We start from the raw sequence: 21,709 nt of genomic DNA on the forward strand, positions 1-21,709 counted from the left end.
GCTTCTGTTGCTGTTTGGAAACAACCAAAATTAACTTTATTTTTTGAGAATGACTTTTTTTTAAGTAATGTCTACACCCAACATAGGACTCACGACCTTGAGATCAAGAGGTGTGCACTGTATCAACTAAGCCAGCCAGATACACGTACACACCCTCAACTTTATTTTTTAAATCTGTTCTGAATAAAATCTGTAAGTGCAGACACTGTAGAAAATGATTTTGGGAGAAAGTTTTGAACTAAACAAACTGAAGTTTCTCCACTTTTAAAAATGATGGGATATTAAGGATTTCAGTTTGATTTATTTTAAATACAAAATAGTTATATCTTGAGGTATACCTCTAATTTATTGCCTGGGGAACCATGGTTAAAGCTCGAAAGTCTTTTTTTTTACTTTAAAAAAAAATTTTAACGTTTATTTATTTTTGAGAAGAGTGAGATAGAGCATGAGCAAAGGAAGAGAGAGAAAGAGGGAGACACAGAATCTGAAACAGGCTCCAGGCTCTGAGCTGTCAGCACAGAGCCCGACACAGGGCTTAAACTCACAGACCGTGAGATCAGGACCTAAGAGGAAGTTGGACACTCAACTGACTGAGCCACCCAGGTGCTCCAAGGCTTGAAAGTCTTATTTACAAATTAGGTACTGTCACCAGAGAGAGAACTTATAGGTATTTTTATCTTTTGCTTAAAAAGAAAATATAAGAACAGTGGCAGTGAGACTTCCTAAATTCTCAAACCTGTGCAGGTTGTAGAATATTTAAAAGACAAGGAGAAATTTGAATAAGAACATAAGATACCAATAGTAGGTTCAAATAATTAAATGCATAATGCACTAACTCAGATATATTAGGTTCTAGTGGAGATCAAAGTTGATGGTACCAATAGGAGAAAAACCTAATTGAAAAAACTATATTCATTAACAGAGGTATGCAACAGAGTAGGTATTATGGAATGAATTGTGTCCCCTTAAAATTCACATATTGAAGCCTACCCTCCCCCCATGTACCCGTACTTGGAGATAATTAAAGTTAAATGATATCATAAAGGTAGGGCTCTGATCCAATAGGTCTCTTGTCCTTAAAGAGAAGAGATACCAGAGTTCTCTATCCTTCTGTACACAAGGAAACAGGCGTGTGAGGAAACAGAGGGAAAGCAGCTATCTCCAAGCTGGGAACAGAGGCTTCACCAGAGACCAACCTTGATCTTGGTCTTCTAGCCTCCCGAACTGTGAGAAAATACATTTTTGTTGCGTAAGCCACCCAGGACATGGCATTTTGTTATGGCAGCCAGAGCAGACAAATACATTTCTTAAAAATGACTACCATTATTCCTTTCTAACAGATTAATGCAGTTTTACAACTTGAGTAGCATAGGTGTTCTAGAAATAGCTCCCATAGTGTGCCAGAGAATTGGTCTCTTTGTACAACATACACATCCCTTTATGTTGTCGCCTCCTATCACTCGAGCCCCATTTCCTGTCATTTCACAACCCTAACAATATGGAGTTATCTATAAATGTCTATTTGTGACTCTATGTCTTTCCTCTGCTCTGAGTTCCTTTCCTCCATTTATCTACCTGGAGAACTCCCACCAACCTTCAGCACCCCAGGTAAGGGTCACCTCTTGCTTTGTGCCACTTTCCTCAACTCTTCTGCACAGCATCATCACTCATTTCTTGGCATTAATTGTATATGTGTCTTCAGAACATCTAGTGTTTACATGATAGCCTGTCCCAATTATAATTTTGCATATCCATTCCCCCCAACAGATGTGTAGTTTTTAATAGCAAGGATAATACGGAGTTTGACTCTCTTTATTGAAAATGGAAGAGAAGAAACTCAGTAAAAGTTTTATTAAAATAAATTGAAAACCTTTGCCTAGGACAGGAGAAACACACATTTCAAGGGTGTTAATACTCTCATTTTAGAAATGCCTTTTAAGAGAGAGAAAAACAAATCCAGTTTAAGTTTATTGAACATTTTTAGCTGGTTACGAATACTTAAAAGGGTGAATTTTTCATTTCATTAGTGACGTTCCCTCCAGTAATAATGAAATAACCCTCATCAAACTATATGAAGGCCAAGGGCATTCCTATGCTTGAAAGCACCAATATTGAAAATAAACAACCAAGAAGTAGTTCTGATTGAAAGCAAATCTAAAGAAAAGTTAAGGATTTATGAGCAGGCAAAAAGCAAAGCTGAAGAAACACTGGATCAAGAGCAAGAAAATCTGTTTTTGTTCCTTATCTGCCAGTCATTAACAATATCCCATGACCAATACAAACAACATATTACGCTCACATGCACACACACACACACACACACACACACACACACACACACACTTCATCTGTAAAAGAGGGGCATTTATAACAACTACATTTTTTCCAGTTTTAACATTTTTCAAGATGTTTAATTATTCTTCATTGAGGTGATTAATTCTTTAAAAAGATTTCTTTAATGTGATTTAAACTTTGTTGTTATGAAGTGATTATGATTTAATACATTACGTTCTGCTTTTGAGTTATGACTTTGATATATGTGGTTGAGACTAGTCAATATCACCATAACCCCTGGTACTCCCATCCTTCCTCCTTATAGATGGATACCTTTTGTTGACTCACTAACTCATGAAAAATATGCCTCAGAACTTACAATGTGCCGGGCATTAAAGAAAACTACTTTTAAGTAAGGAATTGTCCATTCATAGGCAAATATATGGTCCTTTAAAATTACTAAGAGCCTTCTGATACAGAAATTGCCAGTTTTTAATCTGATTCTTTGTGTATGTATTTGAACATTAGTGTAAAAAATTTAAAAAGCACAAAGTCAAAATTCCTGATGCTTGAACTGCTATGAAAGATGATATATAATTAATAAGTCAAAGTTATTCACCCCAAAGTTTGACTTCTCTATTAACAAATGATATTTGTAAAGAAAAATTAAGAAACTTTTTTAAGGGAAATAATAGCCTATATTTGCTTTGTATAAGCATCAGTACTTTCTCATCAATACAACTCTCATTTGTTGATTTTAGTTATTATAAGCTTAAAAACATCAGTATTATAATGATATCAAAACACAACTTAGAAATATTATGAATTAAAGTGATTTTTATTTTGAGGCAGATTTTCATTTGAATTAATCAGAATGTTTTGCATTTTCTTATTTATATTTCCAATTTGTTAGCAAAATAACTACACTGCACTGAAGACCATCTGTGACTGTGTAGACCTTCTGGAAATTACACAGAGATATGACACAGCATAGCCAAGGCTGTATGATAATATCCTCTTTGAAGAGTTTAGGGCAGAGTTCCTCAAACTGGGGTTCCTCTGCATATTCTCTAACATCCTCCAGTTCTCAGATTTTAGAAACATTGAGCTTGAGCTTGATCCATTCTATCCCATGTTCATTGTTAGAAGGTCCACTAAGTTCACCAAAGAGTCAGAACATTTATTTGATCTTCTTTCACATTTTCATTCACTCAACTCCTGAATCTTCTGCTCCCCTTATCCCCCATTTAGGTTCTGGATGCTGCATAATTAATCATTTAATCTGTACCCATTCTGGCCACACTATGCCAGGAATAAGACTCAGTGGGATAAAACATTGGCTCTTACTCATACTTCCATTTTATTTCATATCAAAGTCCCCATATTAGATCCTCCATATTCTGTTTTCTCACATTAACCTGATCCCTTTCTCTGAGTTTGATAAAAATTATTTTTTTTTAATGTTTATTTATTTATTTTGAAAGAGAGAGGGCAGAGAGGGAGGGAGAAAGAATCCCAAGTAGGCTCCGGGATGTCAGCACAGAGCCTGATACAGAGCTCAGTCTCACGAACCATGAAATCATGACTTGAGCTGGAACCGAGAGTCTAATGCTTAACTGACTGAGCCATCCAGGTGCCCCAATAAAGATGATTTTATATTCAAGACAATGCCATAATGTGAATACTATACAGTATAAAACAAGGTACAATGAGACAAGAACCCTGGAGAATAGGATAAGAGACAAAAGACTCTACTGCTTTATAAGCCTCTGATGTCCCTATGACCTTGGTCACATTGCTTCATATCACTATGCCACAATTTCTCCATCTGTAGTGATAATCCCCACATTCCACACTGGTTTGCTATGACAAATGCAATAACTGGTATGGAAATGCACTATAATATAAATATATCATATATTTATATATTATATTTTATATATTATATAAATTCTCTATAATGTAAATATTCTTATTTATTTTAAGTATCTAATAATATATAATCATATATATATATATATATATACGTATATATATACACATACACACACACACACACACACACACACACACACACACACAAAGTTTTCAGTCTAATTTCTGGCCCTGGTAAATAAATGCTTAAAATATAGTAGCAATTTTAAAACATGTTTATAGTATGTGCACTTGTTGCTATTTCTTATAATTAAACCAGACAAATGAAACCTTTGCAAAATTACAAGGTCTAAGAATATAAAATACTAAAGAGGAGCCCCGATCCAAATTAAGTTCTTGAACTTTAACACAAGAAAAATAGCTTCAAAAACATACTATTAGGGATGTTTATGTCATCTAATCCACAATATTTCTACCATTTATATATCCTATAGATATAAATGAAGGGAAAACACACAGGAGATATTTCAGTTTGTAGCTCCTTCCATCAATTGATGATCACAGCTAAGAAAGCTTATTGTAGCTACAGGAAGAGTTGGAGATTTTTCCTTTCTCTCATTGCAGCCTAGAGACTTGTGGCTGAGAAAATGATAAGTAAATAAGTAAATACAAGACCACTAAGGAACCACAAAAAGACACAGGAACTACCCCCAGAAGAGTATATTGTGTATGATGATTGGATGTATCAGCATTGTTCCATTTAGCACCATATCCATATTTTATGTGAGTGAAGGTGGAAGGAAGCTCCCAGGGAATTGATACTAAAGGTGTCTCAAAAATTACTGAAAGTCGTGTTTATAGTTTTCCTTCAATTCTGTGCTTTTAACTTATTTTTAAGAAAAGGAAAGATGTTTTGGCTACCATATATATCGTCTAGCAGATGTTCATTAAAAATTCTTGTAAAGTAAATATGCCCGAAGGACTCAGGCATTCTGTTCCAGCTTAGTAAAAGTCAAAATTAATATTAGACAAGTATAATTTGCCTCTTGGCCTCAATTAGCAAGTTCATCATCTTAAACCAAAGTAAACAATGAGAAAAGGTATGAAAGATGCCAATGAACTGAAAGAGGAGGGAAATTGGGTTGACCTCAGACTCCATCAGTTTCTAACAAACCTTCTACTTCTTGGATTGCTTATGACCAGAGTGCTTTTTATTTTGTCCTACTTACCAAGGGCTTTGTTTCATCTTCATCTTTGAAATAGTAGAGCTGATCTCCCTTGAGCACAAACCAGCGAGTATGCCAAGTCTTGACAAAGCCTCCTTGCTTCCTCAGCCACCCACACTTCATGGCATTATTCCGCCCTTGGCCTTGTTGGGGGTTCTCGGTGGAGTCATTGTTCTCCTCCATTATCAAGCTGATGAACTTTCCTATTTAGCAAATAAGGAAGAAAGAAAGAAAGAAAGAAAGAAAGAAAGAAAGAAAGAAAGAAAGAAAGAAAGAAAGAAAGAAAGAAAGAAAGAAAGAAAGAAAGAAAGAAAGAAAGAAAGAAAAAGAGAGAGAAAGAGAAAATTAGGTATTCTGATATATTCAATTCCCTCTAAAATTACCTCTGTCCCTTAAAAAAAAAAAGCAGGAAGAGTGAAAAACGCGTATCAACTCATTTGCCAGATTTCTAGAGGCAAACCACAGACCTGACAACAATACGCTTGGAGAAACCTTGGGGAAAGTTTATTGTATCTTCCTTTAAGGAACAAGTCAGCTGGGTGATAATATTCCTTTTTTCCTAAGTAGAACTAAAGAATGGGTAAGTTCTACAGGTAGTGTGTTAAGAAGCAAGTTTTGAAAATAAATGAAAACCCCAGCAAAAACACAATTCTCATGATAATGAGACTCTGTGTCTGGCGTGCACTGATTGTGTCCTGGTTATGCAGGCCTGTGATTATCTGAGCAAACACTAGACCAACACATGTTAAAGTTTAAAGAGACTATTTTTAAAACCTCAATGGAAGACATTTGTTCTACATATGTGAAAATTTCTCAAGATGTATCTGTCCCCCATTCTCCCAAAGTATCCCCTTGAAGTTTCTTTGGCTGGTCAGGAATTAGTGCAGCTGAAAAATTCTAGGCGGAAAAAAAACCTGCTTGGACAGTTGAGTTTCCTTCAACTCCAGGAGTGGGTGGTACACTCCAGCTGCATGAGGAAGAACATTTCAAGGTTATGTGTGAAGGAGTATAGTGTCATACACACTCTACATGGCAAGAAAATGAGTTTATCGTAGAAGAAATATTAATCCACAGGTGAGAAGTTAACTACCACAGTAACAACAGAGGAGGTGGCTTTCTGGGAAAGCTGCGGACTAGTAGTCAAGAATATGACATTTTCCTATCCTAAAAGTGTCCTGAAAATTCTTGCTAATGTTTATTTCTAAGTACTTTTCTCAGGAAATGAAAAGTCCAGTCTTTACCCTGTGTCTTTGAGGAAGATGTAAGAATACAGATTAATTAATAAAACATGGAATATTCTTGTTTGGCATATTCATGTACAGACCTCTTTTTTCTGCTTGATTTCAGAAGACAAGTTGTCCTTCTGTGTAGCCTTTATTTTCACCACTAATTTTTCACTTGATTTGTATGTACAGAATCCTGGTTATAAATTCCATATAGTTTTCATTGTCAGTCTTTGGTCATTTACATTTCTTCCTTAAAGGTCTAGGGTCAAACTCCACGTTGGGGCTCTAGGTTTTTTTGAATTTTGTCCTGCTATTCTGGTTGCAGGGATGAAGCAAAACTTTGGTTCTAATTCTTATTTTGATCATTTCAACCATCTTAGTAGTTTGTCTCTTCCACCGGCATGCATTGCAATCTATCTCCATCTTTGCTTTTAAGCTTCAATGAGGTCGCTTAACTACCATCAGTCTCATTCAGTACCCACTTTTCCCTTTCTTATACTGAAATACCCTCTTCGTTAACAGCCCTCATCTCTGCAAAACATCTCAAAGCTTCCTTTGCTCTATAGGGCATTCCCATGAGAGAAGCCATTTAGTGCAGGAAACATTCTCCCATCTTGTGTGTGCCTGTGTGTGTGCAGACTGGATCACTCCTGATGTTTCATGTTTGTTATGCCCTTAGGACAGGAATTTTCACTTCTTTTTTCTTTCAGAGTACTTCAGCTAGTATAAAGAGCCAAGTAAACCTCATTCTAAATGAACAATAAATGCTGTAACATAATTTAGATAATAAGCATGCTTATTTAGACCACTCTAAATCATCTTTTTTGGCTTCCTAGTATTTAAACTGTTCACATCTACACAACTTGCTATTTCATCATCATCCATTTATTCTTTGGCCAAATATCATAACTTATAAAGTTGAATAAGACCTTAAAACAAACATTCCAACATATGCACACACATGCAGACATACACAAATATTTCTAATTCATTGCACAAAACAAATTTTTTTCAGGCTCTTTTTTTTCCCTTTCATCTCATATTCATGTTTTCTATTAAACTTGAAAAATCCCTGCTAACATGCTTCAAGGTAGTTAGTAACCTACCATTAGTAACATAAAAAATACAAGCACCTAATTCTGCCTTTGTCTACCATTAATATCTGAATAAAAAATGTGTGCACATTAGAACGTGGTTCATGATTCCCCTGCCTCAGTCTTTTATAAATCCAGTGAAATCAATAACAGTATCACCCACTGAACTCCTGGCTATCATATGTTTCATGACTTCAGAATCATCAGAAAGTCTTTTAATAGTACTGGTTGTAACAATTCACTGAAACACGAATGAAAGCAGATTGTATCATATTCCAGAGAAAATAATACCATGACTATTGTTGGATGAGTAAAATTAAGTTTTACTAAAGTAACCATGAGTTTTATAGAGAAGTTTTGATATTCTACAGAAATTAGAAGGTTCAAATTCTACATTTCATCTTCAAAATGAGGATGCTGCATTGGATCATTTCTAACTATGGTCCCTGAGAAATTTCAGCACTCTGAAATCTACCGTCTCTGTAATTCCACAGGCATATAGACACCAGATATCATCAACACCTAGTACAATGTCTGACATATGGCGAAGTCAATCAATTTTTGCTGGGTTCATAAATTTTGTAATAGGTTTGGTGCTAGATATCTAAAAGTGAACATGATCGTCCCCTGAAATCTGATCCTGCCCAAAACCTGATCTTAATAAGTGGTACCGTGATATTCCCAGTTAAGGAAGGGAGGTAGGAAGAAAGAAAAGAAAAGAAAAGAAAAAGAAAAGTGATCATTTTTGATTCCTGACTTTTCCTCATCCTGAATTTCAGAAAATTATACACCTTCCCCAAATATTTCAGATCCATCCAATCGGCTCCATGTCCACTCCCACCCCGTGATCCAAGCCAACATTGTCTTTGATTAGGGGATTCTAATGGCTCTCTGAGTGGTCTCATTGTGTCCATTTTGAACCACAAATGCAAACATATGCTCACACATATTTCATTCTCCACAAAAAAGCCAAAATGAGCTTTTAAAAATTTAAATCAGCTAATGATTTTCTACTTTAAAATTTTTAATTGGCTCTCATTGTACTTATTTTACAATTTGCAGTCCTAACCATGACCTGTAAGGCTCTGAATCATTTGGTACCTGTTTACTAATTAATCTGATCCCATGCCACCTCCTCCTCATTTCTGCCACTCCAATTCACACGCGCGCGTGCACACACACACACATACCCACACACAAGCTCTGATGCAAGGAACCACAAGAGTTCTGGAAATACCCAAGCCCTTTTATGCCTTGAGTCTTGATACTTGCTGATCTCTGCCTATGCTACTCTGCCCCAATGCTCTTTACATGCCCGACCCCTTCTCATTCTTTAAGTCTCAGCTTTAAAAATTTACCCTTTTCAACAAACAGTAATCATCCAGGGCATCAGTTCTCCTGTTGTTATTCTCTACCACTGAACTCTGACCTTCATCTTCCTGATACTTAACTAGGTTGTTATTTCTTTAGGTGTTTATTGCCGATCATCCTTCCAGGAGACCATAAGCTTCACAAGGTCAAGGACTTGCTTTTCCTCACTACAATACACCCAGTGTTTTTAAGAGTGCTTATTTGGTATCCAGGAAACAATTGTTGAATCAATGAATAAGCTATGTGACAACCACAATAGAATTCTTACAAATAATACTTTGGGGTTTTTTAATTACATGTAATGCCTTACAGAAGATTGTGTACTTTAAGACTGTACACTGTGACTTTTTTCCATTGACATAAAAGACTTCAATTAGCATGAAAATTGTACTTAAACACAAAGTCAAAATCATCAAACTAAAATGAACTTGAAACTGCCCTTCATGAAGAAATATAACATTCAAAATTTACACTTTTTAGCCTTGGCAGGAAATACATGTCATCAATTGTGGTTTAGCATGAAGAAAAATACAGTTTACTTAAATTCTCAGAGAATGATTTAACTGAATTTCCACTGGGAAAGTGCTTTCACTGTGGTCAGGACACAGTAGTTGGGTAGTACAGGAGATTACAAAATAGAACTATCAACTTCAGTGTTTAGCAAACCAATATAAAAATGACAACACAACAATACGATAAATAAATGGTTATTCAAACCAAAAAACAGAATTGAGAATTTAACTGATATTTTCATATCAATCTTAGGAAAAAGCCTTAGTGATGACTACTATACCATGATGGAGCTTAGAAAGTTCCCATCATGTAATGATGGAACAGTAGCTTTGAATTATTTTCCAGGAGTGGAAACTGGTTTGTGTATCATTTTTGCAATCACATGGGTTAGGAACCCAAAAGTATTACATGGTGCAATCAGAGATGAAATTCACACTCCTAACAGACTTTTCCAGAAGTCAACAGCCACACACGTAAGTATGCATATATGTGACTTCATGTAACAGAAAAAATATAAATAAGCACATAAACAAAGATGTGTATAATATGCCATATGCTATAAAGTTGCAGTGTGTGTGAATTTACCTACATGACTACACATATTCAGCAAACACAAGAGAATGACAAAGGAGGGAGCTAGAGAGAAAGGGGAGGGAGAGAGAACAACTTCAGTAGCATGACATTCCATGACACAGCCTCCATCACATTCAATGAACACATGCTCCCAGGTCAAAGTGGGAGGGGCATTCTTGCGGCCAGGGTCGGTGCCCTTGGCCCCCAGTGGCGGCAAGTATTTCACTGTGCAAATGCGATCCCAGAGTTTCAGAGTACACACCATTTCACACCACATGGTGCCTCAACGCAAACAGCTACTCCAGTTGTTCAATCAAAGAACAACGATTTGTTCTATTGCTAGGGAGAAAACAGAAATAAAACTGGCAGATTTGGGAAAATGCTGCAATTTGTGAGAGATTTATGCGACTTTCAAGAGTAATTTCGTTCACATCAAACTGTCCTTTTTGGGGTTGACATTAGAACCTGACTCCTTTGCAAAATGAATGTGATTGCACTGTATACCATATATAACCACAGATAGCCAATATTTATCTAAATTCTAAACTTTATTTTTTTAAAGCTGCTTTGTAGCTGTTGCTAACATGCTGGTTTGTCAAGAGGTAGTACATTTTATTGGGCTGTATATCTAAATGCTAGCATACGGCCATTCTATGGGTAATGGCTCACACGACAAGGATATACACACAGAATGAAATAGCATATGTGCATACATAAGTGCATGCATATCCATATGTGTGTGTGTGTGTGTGTGTGTGTGTGTGTGGCTATATATATACATTGTTGTGTGTTGTCTCTAGAGAAGAAAATCAAAAAAGGTAAAATATTTACCGACATTTTTCTCTCATTTTTAAAATATTAAATTCTATGCCACTAGAAGACTTGTAAACATATTCCTGCAGACCTAACTTCGATGAAGCAAAGAAAATAAAAAAGCTCTGACATAGGATGTTCATTAAAAAACTTGATCATGGTATATGCCACAACCTATGAAGTTATCAATTTATTTCTGTTTTTATTATTTCCCAGAATATTTCTTCAATAACTGTAATTATCTAGCTGATTTAGAACTTAAAACTTTTTAATATTCTAAATATTTAAATAATTTCAGACTTGGCATTTCTCTCTCTCTGTCTCTCTGTCTCTGTCTTTTTCTCTCTCTGAGCAGACACCAGGGAAAGACCATATGAGCGTGTAGTGAAAAAGTGGTCTTCAGCAAACCAGGAAGAGATTCTTACCAGAGCCTGACCATGCTGGCACCTTAATCTCAAACTTCCAGACTCCAGAACTGTGAGAAAATAAATTTCTGTTGTTTAAGCCACCCAATCAATGGTACTTTATTATGTTGGCCAGGGCAGATTAAGACAGTGTACATTTAGGAGCACCTGGGTGGCTCATTCGGTTAAACTTCTAACTCTTGATTTTGGGTCAGGTCATGATCTCACAGTTTGGTTCGTGAGTTCAAGCCCTCTGTTGGGCTCTGCACTGACAGCACAGAGCCTACTTGGGATTCTCTCTCTCTCTCTCTCTCTCTTTCAAAATAAACAAATAAACTTTTTTAAAAAGACAGTGTAGGGGTACCTGTGTGGCTCAGTCAGTTAAGCCTCTGACTTTGGCTCAGGTCATGATTTCACGCTTTGTGAGTTCAAACCCCGCATTGGACTCTATGCTGACAGTGCAGAGCCTGGAGCCCGCTTCCAGTTCTGTGTCTCCCTCTCTCTCTGCCCCTCCCCTACTCATGCTCTCTCTCTCTCCCTCTCTCTCCCTTTCTCTCTGTCTCTCAAAAATAAATAAACATTAACAAATTTTTAAAAACACAATGTATATATGTAAAATGTAAACTATATGTATAAGAAAAACTTTAAAGAATTAAATCTTAGCAGCTTGTTGTGAGGTAAGTGAGGTAACCGCTAATGAAAGGGAACTAGTGAGGGAAAAATAGTTTACTCTCTGTCCCTCACTCTTCACCACACCACCTCTTCACTTGAAGAATGAATCAAACTGTGGTGCCTATAAGGGAATTGGCACACTAAACCCAAGAATGCAGGGGATCTAGTGTAGATAGTTTTAGCTCCAAGATAAATTCCAGGAACCCAAATCTGTTCTTAGGAAGCAATTTCTTCAAACAGTCTTGAGTCTTCACAAATGGTTGTCCTCACTGCCTGGACTTCATGGCTGACCTTTATCCATCCTTCAGTCCTCTACACTGGGAACAAACTTTCTCACATGTGGCTCATATGCTTACTACTTTTCAGTCTTTTACACTGTAACCCATTGTAGATATGGGCTCCCTGAAACCCCAGACTAACTGCATATACTGAGTACTCAAAGGTTTATTGAATAAATGTAAATAAATGAAGGATTATATAAATGGACAAAAACATCCATCTTTGGAGAGTACTAGAATGGGCCCCAGAGACCTCAAGGTTACCCAGAGTACAGTGCAAAAATCCTAAAACATTTCATGTTTACTAAACACCAGTACAAAGACTTCAGTCCAAATTCTTCCATCTAAATCTAACCCTTTAAGCTTTTAGTAGCTTAAAGCTAAACTGAACTTCAGAAGCTATTGAGCAAAGAAAACTTTCATTTGTATCACTGGATGCTACCCTTAATCATAACTTGAGTTGAAATAAAGAAACATTGCTTCTTCAGATTCATGAGTTTATGTGTATAGAAGACAGAGAAATTTAATAAAGTACGACAGTTATGAACATGAAGTTTAAAACAGTTACTGGGGGGCACCTGGGGGGCTCAGTCAGTTGCGCATCTGACTTTGGCTCAGGTCATGATCTCACACTTCATGAGTTCAAGCCCTGCGTCAGGCTCCATGCTAACACCTTGGAGCCTGGAGCCTGCTTCAGATTCTGTGTCTCCCTCTCTCTTTGCCCCTCCCCAACTTGTGTTCTGTTTCTCAAAAATGAGTCAACGTTAAAAACATTTTTTAAACATTCATTGGAAGAGCATACCTGAGGGAACTTTAATAGTAATAATTTTGTAAATGTGCAGTTATTTTCCTGAGGAAACACTAAACATATTTTTCCTTGATTCATTTGAAATTAAATTGTCCAAAACATCAGAGAATAGAAAATTATGTACATATTGGGATGCAACAGAAATATCCATCCACATTTTATATTTTAAGCTTCAATATTTCCATATTCATTTGGTAAGAAACCAAAATGATTTAATAGGATGAACCATTAAAAAAACATTTTAAGTATTTCTTTTCTTTTCATTGTATGTCTCATGTTTCATACTCCATGGAGAGAATCTGCTCACTCTTAAGGAGGTTTTAAATTAGATTGGGAGTAAAGTATTTTTGTATATACTTAGATGTGTTCCCCACCACCACATCACTATTTGAGGGATAAATGAAGAAGAAAATCATTGGAATTCCCAATGTTGATAACCTGAGTAGAAACAAAAATCAAATCAAAACAAATATTTTATCATCAATGGGATTAAGAGAGAAATGACAGATACATGGCAACTATCTTGCCACTCCTCAAGCTCATGGAAGACATTATTAACTAATCCCAGTGCTCTTCCCTATGGAACCTACAATCACCCCCAGAGGCCTTCTCAATACAACCCTGTGGACAGTCACAACCAATCAATCATTCATGAAAGGGAGAAGGGGTGTCTTTATTACTTCAATTCTATAAACAAACCAAGAACTGAAGGTATCCCTCTAACATAAAATAGAAATTCAGGTGCTTTATAAGCGAGAATGACATTTGAAATTTTTTTTTAATGTTTATTTATTTTTAAGAAAGGGAGCAGTAGCAGGGGGAGGGGCAGAGAGAGACAGAGACACAGAATCCGAAGCAGACTCCAGGCTGAGAGCTGTCAGCCCAGAGCCCAATGTGGGCGGGGCTTGAACTCATGAACTGTGAGATCATGACCTGAGCCAAAGTCAGACACCCAACCAACTGAGCCAACAGAGAATGACATTTGAAATGGGAAAAGAAGAGAAAGCCAACTTCTTCTACCTTCTTTTTTTTCAATTGAGGTATAATTGACATAACGTTATATTAGTCTTAGGTGTACAATGTAATGATTCAATATTCATATATACTCCAAAATAATCACCACAGCAAGTCCAGTTAACATCCATCACCATGTCAGTTACAAAAAATGTGTTTCTTTTTTGATGAGAACTATCAGAATCCAAACTCCTAGCTATTTTTAAATATGCAATGCAGTATTATGAACTATGGTCACCATGCTGTACATTACATAAAAACATGGAACGTGTCATGAATTTGTATGTCTATCTTCGCACAGAGACCATGTTATCTTCTCTGTATTGCCCCAATATTAGTATATGTACTCCTGAAGCAAACATAGAAATCAACCTTTTTTAATGGAAAGACCTAATAGCTCACAGAGAGCTCTAACACAGCAACTATTGTATCATATGGCCACAAAGAATGAAGAAAACAGATCTTAAGTGGGGAAAAGGTAATAGAAGTGGATGTTCCTATTTTATATTAATTATTCCAATCTATGACTAGACCTTTAAAAATAGGATCAGAAAGCTTCTTTTATAAACATCTCAATTTTTAAGCTTTTGTGATTCCCTTCCCTCCCTCGCTCATAGCTCATTAGTAAAACTTTGTTTTGGAAAGCTGTCTCAAAGGAACAAAGAGGTTGTCCACACCTAACTCTTAAAAGTAATGCGGGAACAATGGCAGCAATGAAGGAGGGCTTTTGTACACAGTGGGAAGAATGGGAAGAGCCAGGCCAAAGCAAGTGGAATGTTGAGCAAGATAGTCAGGCTTAGGGGCAGGGGTGCAGGGAGGGTACTTTCTCAGCTGGGTCCTCTCCACAATCGGGAAATAACTTCAGGATTTATCATTTATAAAGCTCCTCCATCTCTGTCCCCTGATGGTCACCTTTTTAAGCTTAGATAAAAGCTTGTATAAAATACTACTTTTAATGTCAGATTCCTTTCTGTAGTGAGTCCAACCCCAAAAAATCAGATATGTTGTCGATTATATTATCATTTCAAGGGTCTCTAAGGTGCCAGCTTTTTATTCAACCACACTTCAAAGAAAATACTTTAACAAGTAGGTAACTTTGGCTGAGATAGTCATTTGTCTACAAGGAAGTCTCAGGTTTTCTTCAAGTGCAAGCCTTGCGGTACTTAATGATTTCCAATCAGGACCGTTTCTTCTTGGTCAATTAATCCTGTGGGGTGAACATCATCAGCCTTGCTTTATAAGCTCTGGAAAATTACTAGGTACTCTGAGTATATAAATCTTGTCCTAATCACTGAACCACAGTTGCTCTCCCAATGGTTTATTACACTGAAGTACTGACAATTCAATTAGAATTTGAAGAAAGTGGACGGATGTCACCATGAAAAAAAATCTCACTGCTCTTCTACTTAATCCAGACTCATTCACATTATGATGGACTTTGATGTGTTAAACTTTGATCTTGGATGAGGTATCATTATTCTCATATAATCTGAACACATTTTAGTTCTTCAAAATATCTAATTAATTTACACTCTAGTTTGAAACTTAGCTTTACCACACCTGAATATTGTAATTAGCAGTTCAGTGAAAATAACTAAATCCTAAACATAAAAAGCCATTTAAAAAAAATAGGAAGCCGGTGTGGATCGGCAAAAAAAAAAAAAAAAAGAGGTTAGAGTGGGAGAGAGGGCCAAAGCATAAGAGACTCTTAAAAACTGAGAACAAACTGAGGGTTGGTTGATGGGGGTGGGAGGGAGGGGAGAGGAGGTGATGGGCATTGAAGAGGGCATCTTTTGGTATGAGCACTGGGTGTTGTATGGAAACTAATTTGACAATAAATTTCATATATTAAAAAAAATAGGAAGCATGGCAGGACATATGTTATTTGGAACATCCTGAAGCCTATCTTTGGGGAAATGTCTTTCCCTCATGCCATGTTGTTTCAGTCTGTAGTACCATCCCACTGCCACCGGGTGTGCCTGGATATGATTATACAGACTTCCTAAGCTCTCCAAAAACAGTGACCAGCCCAGGGAGTGGGCACGTGACTGAAGCAGTGCCAAGTGGAGTCCTTCCTCAGGACAGTTATAGAGAAACTGGAAGGATGAGCATGCGAAGCTAACAGCATTCATCTCCCCTGCCCTGTAAAGAAAAGCTGTCTTCAAAATGATGCTGTGCAGAGACAAGCAGATGTGAGCAAATTGAAAGAGTCCCAGAATACCCATCCTAGTTCTATTTCTTGAGGTCCTGGCCTTTGTCTATCTGCCTTTGGTTCTATGAGATATGTCTTACTCTTCCCAGCAAAGTGAGCAAACAAATTCTTGTTTACTCAATCTAGTTTGAGTTGGATTTACTCACTTGCCACCTAGAAACCAAGGAAAAATACGTAATGAAAATATTTCTGGGAAAATTCTCTTTAAAATAATAAAAAATCTAGGTTTATAACACATAGAGATTCCCCTACCTTGTATCATACACAAAAATTAACTCAAGATGAATATTAGACCTAAATTTAAAAGCAAAACTTCGAGAAGAAAACATAGAATAAATTCACAACCTGGGGAAAGAAAGTGATTTTTAAGAAAGATACAGAAAACAATAACCATAACAATTTATAATTTTGATTTTATTAAAAGAAAAAAACATCTGCTCATCAAAAGATATAATTAAGAAAATGAATAGGCAATTTAGACAGTCAAGAAATACTTGCAAAACATAGGTCTGTGCTGAAACACCTATATCTATAGTATACAAAGGGTTCCTACGACTCAATAGTAAAAACACAAAAAGTTAAGAAATGGGAAAAAATTAAAGAGACACTTCACAAAAGAAGATATACAAATGTGCAAAAGTGTCATGAAAAAGTCCCAGCACCATTAGAAATCAGAGAAATCTATATTAAAATCACAATGAGATACCATTACATGAATAGTTAAGTGGCCAAAGTTAAAAACAGACTGAACACCACCAAATGTTGGTGAGGATATCGAGCAACTGGAATTTTCATACATTGCTGTTGAAAATATAAATGGAAAACCACTTTGATAAAAGGTTTGGCAATTTCTCACAAAATTAAACATAATCCTACCTATGATAAGCAGTTGCAATTGTAGATGCTTAACCAAGAGAAATGGAATTCATATGTTCATAAAAATATCTGTACAAAAATGTTCATAGAAGTTTTATTTATATTTGCCCCAAATAGATATAACCCAAATGATGCTCATCAACAAGTGAGTGGATGAACAAACTGTGGCATAACCAGTTATAACTACTCTTTAGCAATAGCAAGAATCAAACTGTACATATACAGTAAAACCTTGGATTGCAAGTAAATTGTTCTGTGAATATTGGGCAAGATGAGCAAACATTTCTAATAAATGTTATTTTATTTTATTTATTTTTTAATGTTTATGTATTTTTGAGAAAGAGAGACAGAGCACAGACGAAAGGCAGAGAGAGATAGAATCTGAAGCAGGCTCCAGGCTCTAAGCTGTCAGCACAGAGCCTGATGCAGGGCTCGAACTCATGAACTGCTAAATCATGACCTGAGCTGACATAAGACATTCAACCAACTGAACCACCCAGGTACCCCCCCCACACACACACACACTTTTTAATAAACTTTAACTTGATAAATGAGTGATGTCTTATAATACAAATAGTACGTGATGTTGAACGTCACATGATCACAACTGAACCAATGGTTCTTGAAATTCACTTTGACATACAAGTGCTTTGGATCATAAGCATGTAACAAATTATGCTCACAAACCAAGGTTTTACTACATATCAACATAGATGAATTCCATAGCCATTATAATGAATAAAAGAAGCCCGATACAAGAATATACACATCATGATTCCATTCAGGAGAAGTTTTAGAATATACCAAAAGGGTCTGTGGTGATAGAAATCAGAAAAAAATGGCTACTCTTGAGGGGGCAAATATTGACTGGGAAAGGGCACAGGGGACTTTCTAAGGTAATGAAAATGTCTTATATCTTGATGGGACATGAATTACATGGATGTAGACATTTATCTAAACTCATGAACTATACACTTGAGATTTGTGAACAAATTATATTTTTCTAATAAATTTTACTCAGAAAAACTGAAAAATATTGAATTCTAGTTAGTAGATTTCCTTTCTGCTGTGGTTTAGGTTAGCAATTATGAAATTACTTTTTGTGTATTCCAAGTTGAGCAAATAAATATATATGTTGAACCTCATGGGAAGCCAGGTTTCTCACTGTTGGAAGAGAAATACAAATATGGAAATGGGAAGAAAGAGTGTATCCAATGGTTTGAAGTCAGAATTATAGATATGAGTATAGACTTAATAGTTTTTATTTTATTTTTAATAAAAATTGTATATATTTAAGGTGTTCAATATGATGATTTGTATGCCTATACATGGTGAAATGATGACCACAGTCAAACTATTACCACATCATCTCCTCACAGTTATCATTTTCTGTGTATGATGAGAGCATCTGAAATCTACTCTTAGCAAATCTCTAGTATTCAATAAAGTATTATTAACTATAGTCATCATGCTATACATTAAATCTCTAGACTTATTCATCCTATATAACTGCACTTCTGTACCCTTTGAACAACATATCATGGTTTTTAGTAGATAGATGCATAGATATAGAAATAACTGTAGAAATATATTCACTGCTGTTCACTGAGAGGGCCTAGAAGTAATGATACATCAGTGGCAATGAATGAGTACATCTTGTGTCTAGATCTTGACTTTTAAATGTCATTTACTATGAAATGTAATCATGGCTACTTGGATAAAAAGGTTATTCCACGGCTTGGTCAAAAAAAGAACAAGATGATCCTAGAATAACATGTACCAGAAAGTAAGAAAATACTCAAGTATGATGGGAAAATAGCAAAAGAACACAGAAGCCAGTTTAAAATGGTTCTCACTGGCCCAATATAGGACAATTTAAGTGTCTGAATAATCAATGATAGTAATAGATGATACCTGTAGAATAAAGCAAGAATACATGAGTTCTATTGATATGATAGATAGATAGATAGATAGATATATAGATAGATAGATAGATAAGCAACTAAACAAATACACAAATTGAAGAAGTGAGAAGTCTCTGTTTTCTAGTAGAATGTCAATTAATAAATACGGACACAATAATAAAGTTACAAATTATCAATGGATATAAAAATTAATGGGTAAAAATTTGGTGGGGGAAAGATATTTCTATAATCTCAAAGTATCTCCCACAAATTAACTATTATTTAGAAAGGGTAAAATAGAAACTTTTCTGCAGAGAAACCTGGAAGACCCAATGTGATCAAAGTTTACATCATCAGTGTTAGAATAAGCTAACATCACTCCACCTCCTGATGTGATGCTCAGAGATGGACACATTATCTATCACTTTTGTGGTAGTTCCACCAAAAATGCATCACCTCAAACTAATCATGATGAAACATTCCACAAACTCAAACTGGGAGACATTATACAAAATAACTAGTCTGTATTCTTCAAAAATATCAAGATAAGCCAAAAGAAAAAGGTAAGAGATTGCTCCAAATGAAAATACATTAAAGAGACATGACTGACAACTAAACACAAGGCTTGACCCTGGCTTGGACCTTGGAAAAAAATAGAGAAAGAAATGGGGCATTACACACTTTTATTCAACATAGAATTGGAAGTCCTGGTCACAACAATGAGACAGGAAAAAGAAATAAGAGGCATCCATATTGGTAAAAAAGAAGTTAAGCTGTCACTATTTGCAGTTGACATGATATTATAAATAGAGAATCCTGAAGACTCCACCAAAAACCTACTAGGATAAGTAAATTCATTCAGTAAAGTTTCAGGATATAAAACTAATACCTAGAAATCAGTACTGTTTCCATATACTAATGAAACAGCAGAAAGAGAAATTAAGAAAGCTGTTCCATTTACAATTGAACCAAAAAAAAAAAAAAACCCTAAAAATAAACTTAATCAAGGAGGTGAAATATTTGTACTCTGAAAACTAGAAAAGAGTGATGAAAGAAATTGAAGATGACACAAACAAATGAAAGATACTCCATGCCCATGGATTGGAATAATTAATATTGTTAAAATATCCATACTACCCAAAGTAATCTACAGATTCAATGCAATCCATATCAAAGTACCAACAGTATCCTTCACAGAACTAAAAAAAATAATACTATAATTTCTATGGAACCACACAGAAAAACGAATAGTCAAAGCAATCTTGAGAGAGAAAAACAAAGCTTGAGATAACAAAATTGCAGATTTCAAGATATACTAAAAGTTGTAGTAATCAAAACAGTAGGATACTAGCACAAGAATAGACATGTAGATCAACAGAACAGAATAGAGAGTCCATAAATAAACCCAAGCTTACATGGTCAATTAATCTATAACAAAGAAGGCAAAAATATACAATGAGAAAAGACTGTCTCTTCAATAAATGGTGCTGGGAAAACTGGACAGCTACATGCAAAAAAATGAAAATGGACCCCTTTCTAACCCCATACACAAAAGTAAATGCAAAATGGATTAAAGACCTAAATTTGAGGCTTGAAACCATAAAAATCCAAGAAGAGGACACAGGCAGTAATTTCTCTGACATTGGGCCTAGCATCATTTTTTTAGAGGTCTCCTAAGGCAGGAGAAACAAAAGCAAAAATAAACCATTGGGACTATACCAAAATAAAAAGCTTTTGCATAGCAAAAGAAATCATGAACAAAACAAACAAGCAACTTACTGAATAGAAAGAAGATATTTGCAAATGATATATCTGATAAGGGGTTAATGTCCAAAATATATAAAGAACTTCTACAACTCAACACCAAAAAAAAAACCAATTGAATTAAAAAAAGAACACAGGACCTGAATATACATTTTTCCAAAGAAGACATATAGATGGCAAACAGAAACATGAAAAGATGCTCAACATCACTAATAATCAGGGAAATGAAAATCAAAACAACAATAAGCAATCACCTCATACCTGTCAGAATGGCTAAAATAAAAAAAGCAAGAAATTACAAATATTGGCAAAGATGTGGATTAAAAGAAACCCTCATACACGGTGGGGATGTAAATTAGTACAGCCGCTGTGAAAAACAGTGTGGAATTAAAGATAAAAATACCACATGATCCAATAATTCCACTACTGGGTATTTACAAAACAAAAACGCTAATTTGAAAAGATACATGCACCCGTATGCTTATTGTAGCATTATTTACAATAGCCATGATATGGAAGAAACCTAAGTGTCCATCAATAGACAAAGGGATAAGGAAGATCTGGTATATAAATACAATGAATTCTACACAGACATAAAAAAGGATGAGACTGTGTCATTTGCAACAACATAGATAGACCTAAAAGGTATTATTATGCTAAGTGAAATAAGTCATACTAAGAAAGAAATATCATATGATTTCAATCATATGTGGAATCTAATTAGAAAAATAAACAAACAGAAAGCAGAATCAGACCTATAAATACAAAGGACAGACTTATGGTTGCCAGAGGGAGGGAAGTAGAGGGATTGG

At 35.6% G+C, this 21,709-nt stretch overlaps 1 protein-coding gene and 1 non-coding gene across 4 annotated transcripts in view; both read right to left on the reverse strand.

Moving 5' to 3' along the window:
• Window positions 1–21,709, reverse strand: part of ARHGAP24 (Rho GTPase activating protein 24) — a 648,119-nt gene that overhangs the window by 411,771 nt on the left and 214,639 nt on the right. For 2 of the 3 annotated variants that reach the window (XM_027060078.2, XM_027060062.2), the window contains exon 2: window positions 5,379–5,578. In XM_027060078.2, coding sequence (XP_026915879.1) covers window positions 5,379–5,558 — 180 coding nt within the window. In that variant the 5' untranslated portion in view covers window positions 5,559–5,578. Of the gene's footprint in view, window positions 1–5,378; window positions 5,579–9,053; window positions 9,203–21,709 lie in introns of those variants that run through there. The other variant, XM_015067364.3, reaches the window with a different exon arrangement.
• Window positions 14,397–14,499, reverse strand: LOC113600929 (U6 spliceosomal RNA). The gene has a single exon (XR_003422045.1). It is a non-coding gene; the product is annotated as a U6 spliceosomal RNA (small nuclear RNA).

This window comes from Acinonyx jubatus, chromosome B1, assembly GCF_027475565.1.
Source record: "Acinonyx jubatus isolate Ajub_Pintada_27869175 chromosome B1, VMU_Ajub_asm_v1.0, whole genome shotgun sequence".
NCBI lineage: Eukaryota > Metazoa > Chordata > Mammalia > Carnivora > Felidae > Acinonyx > Acinonyx jubatus.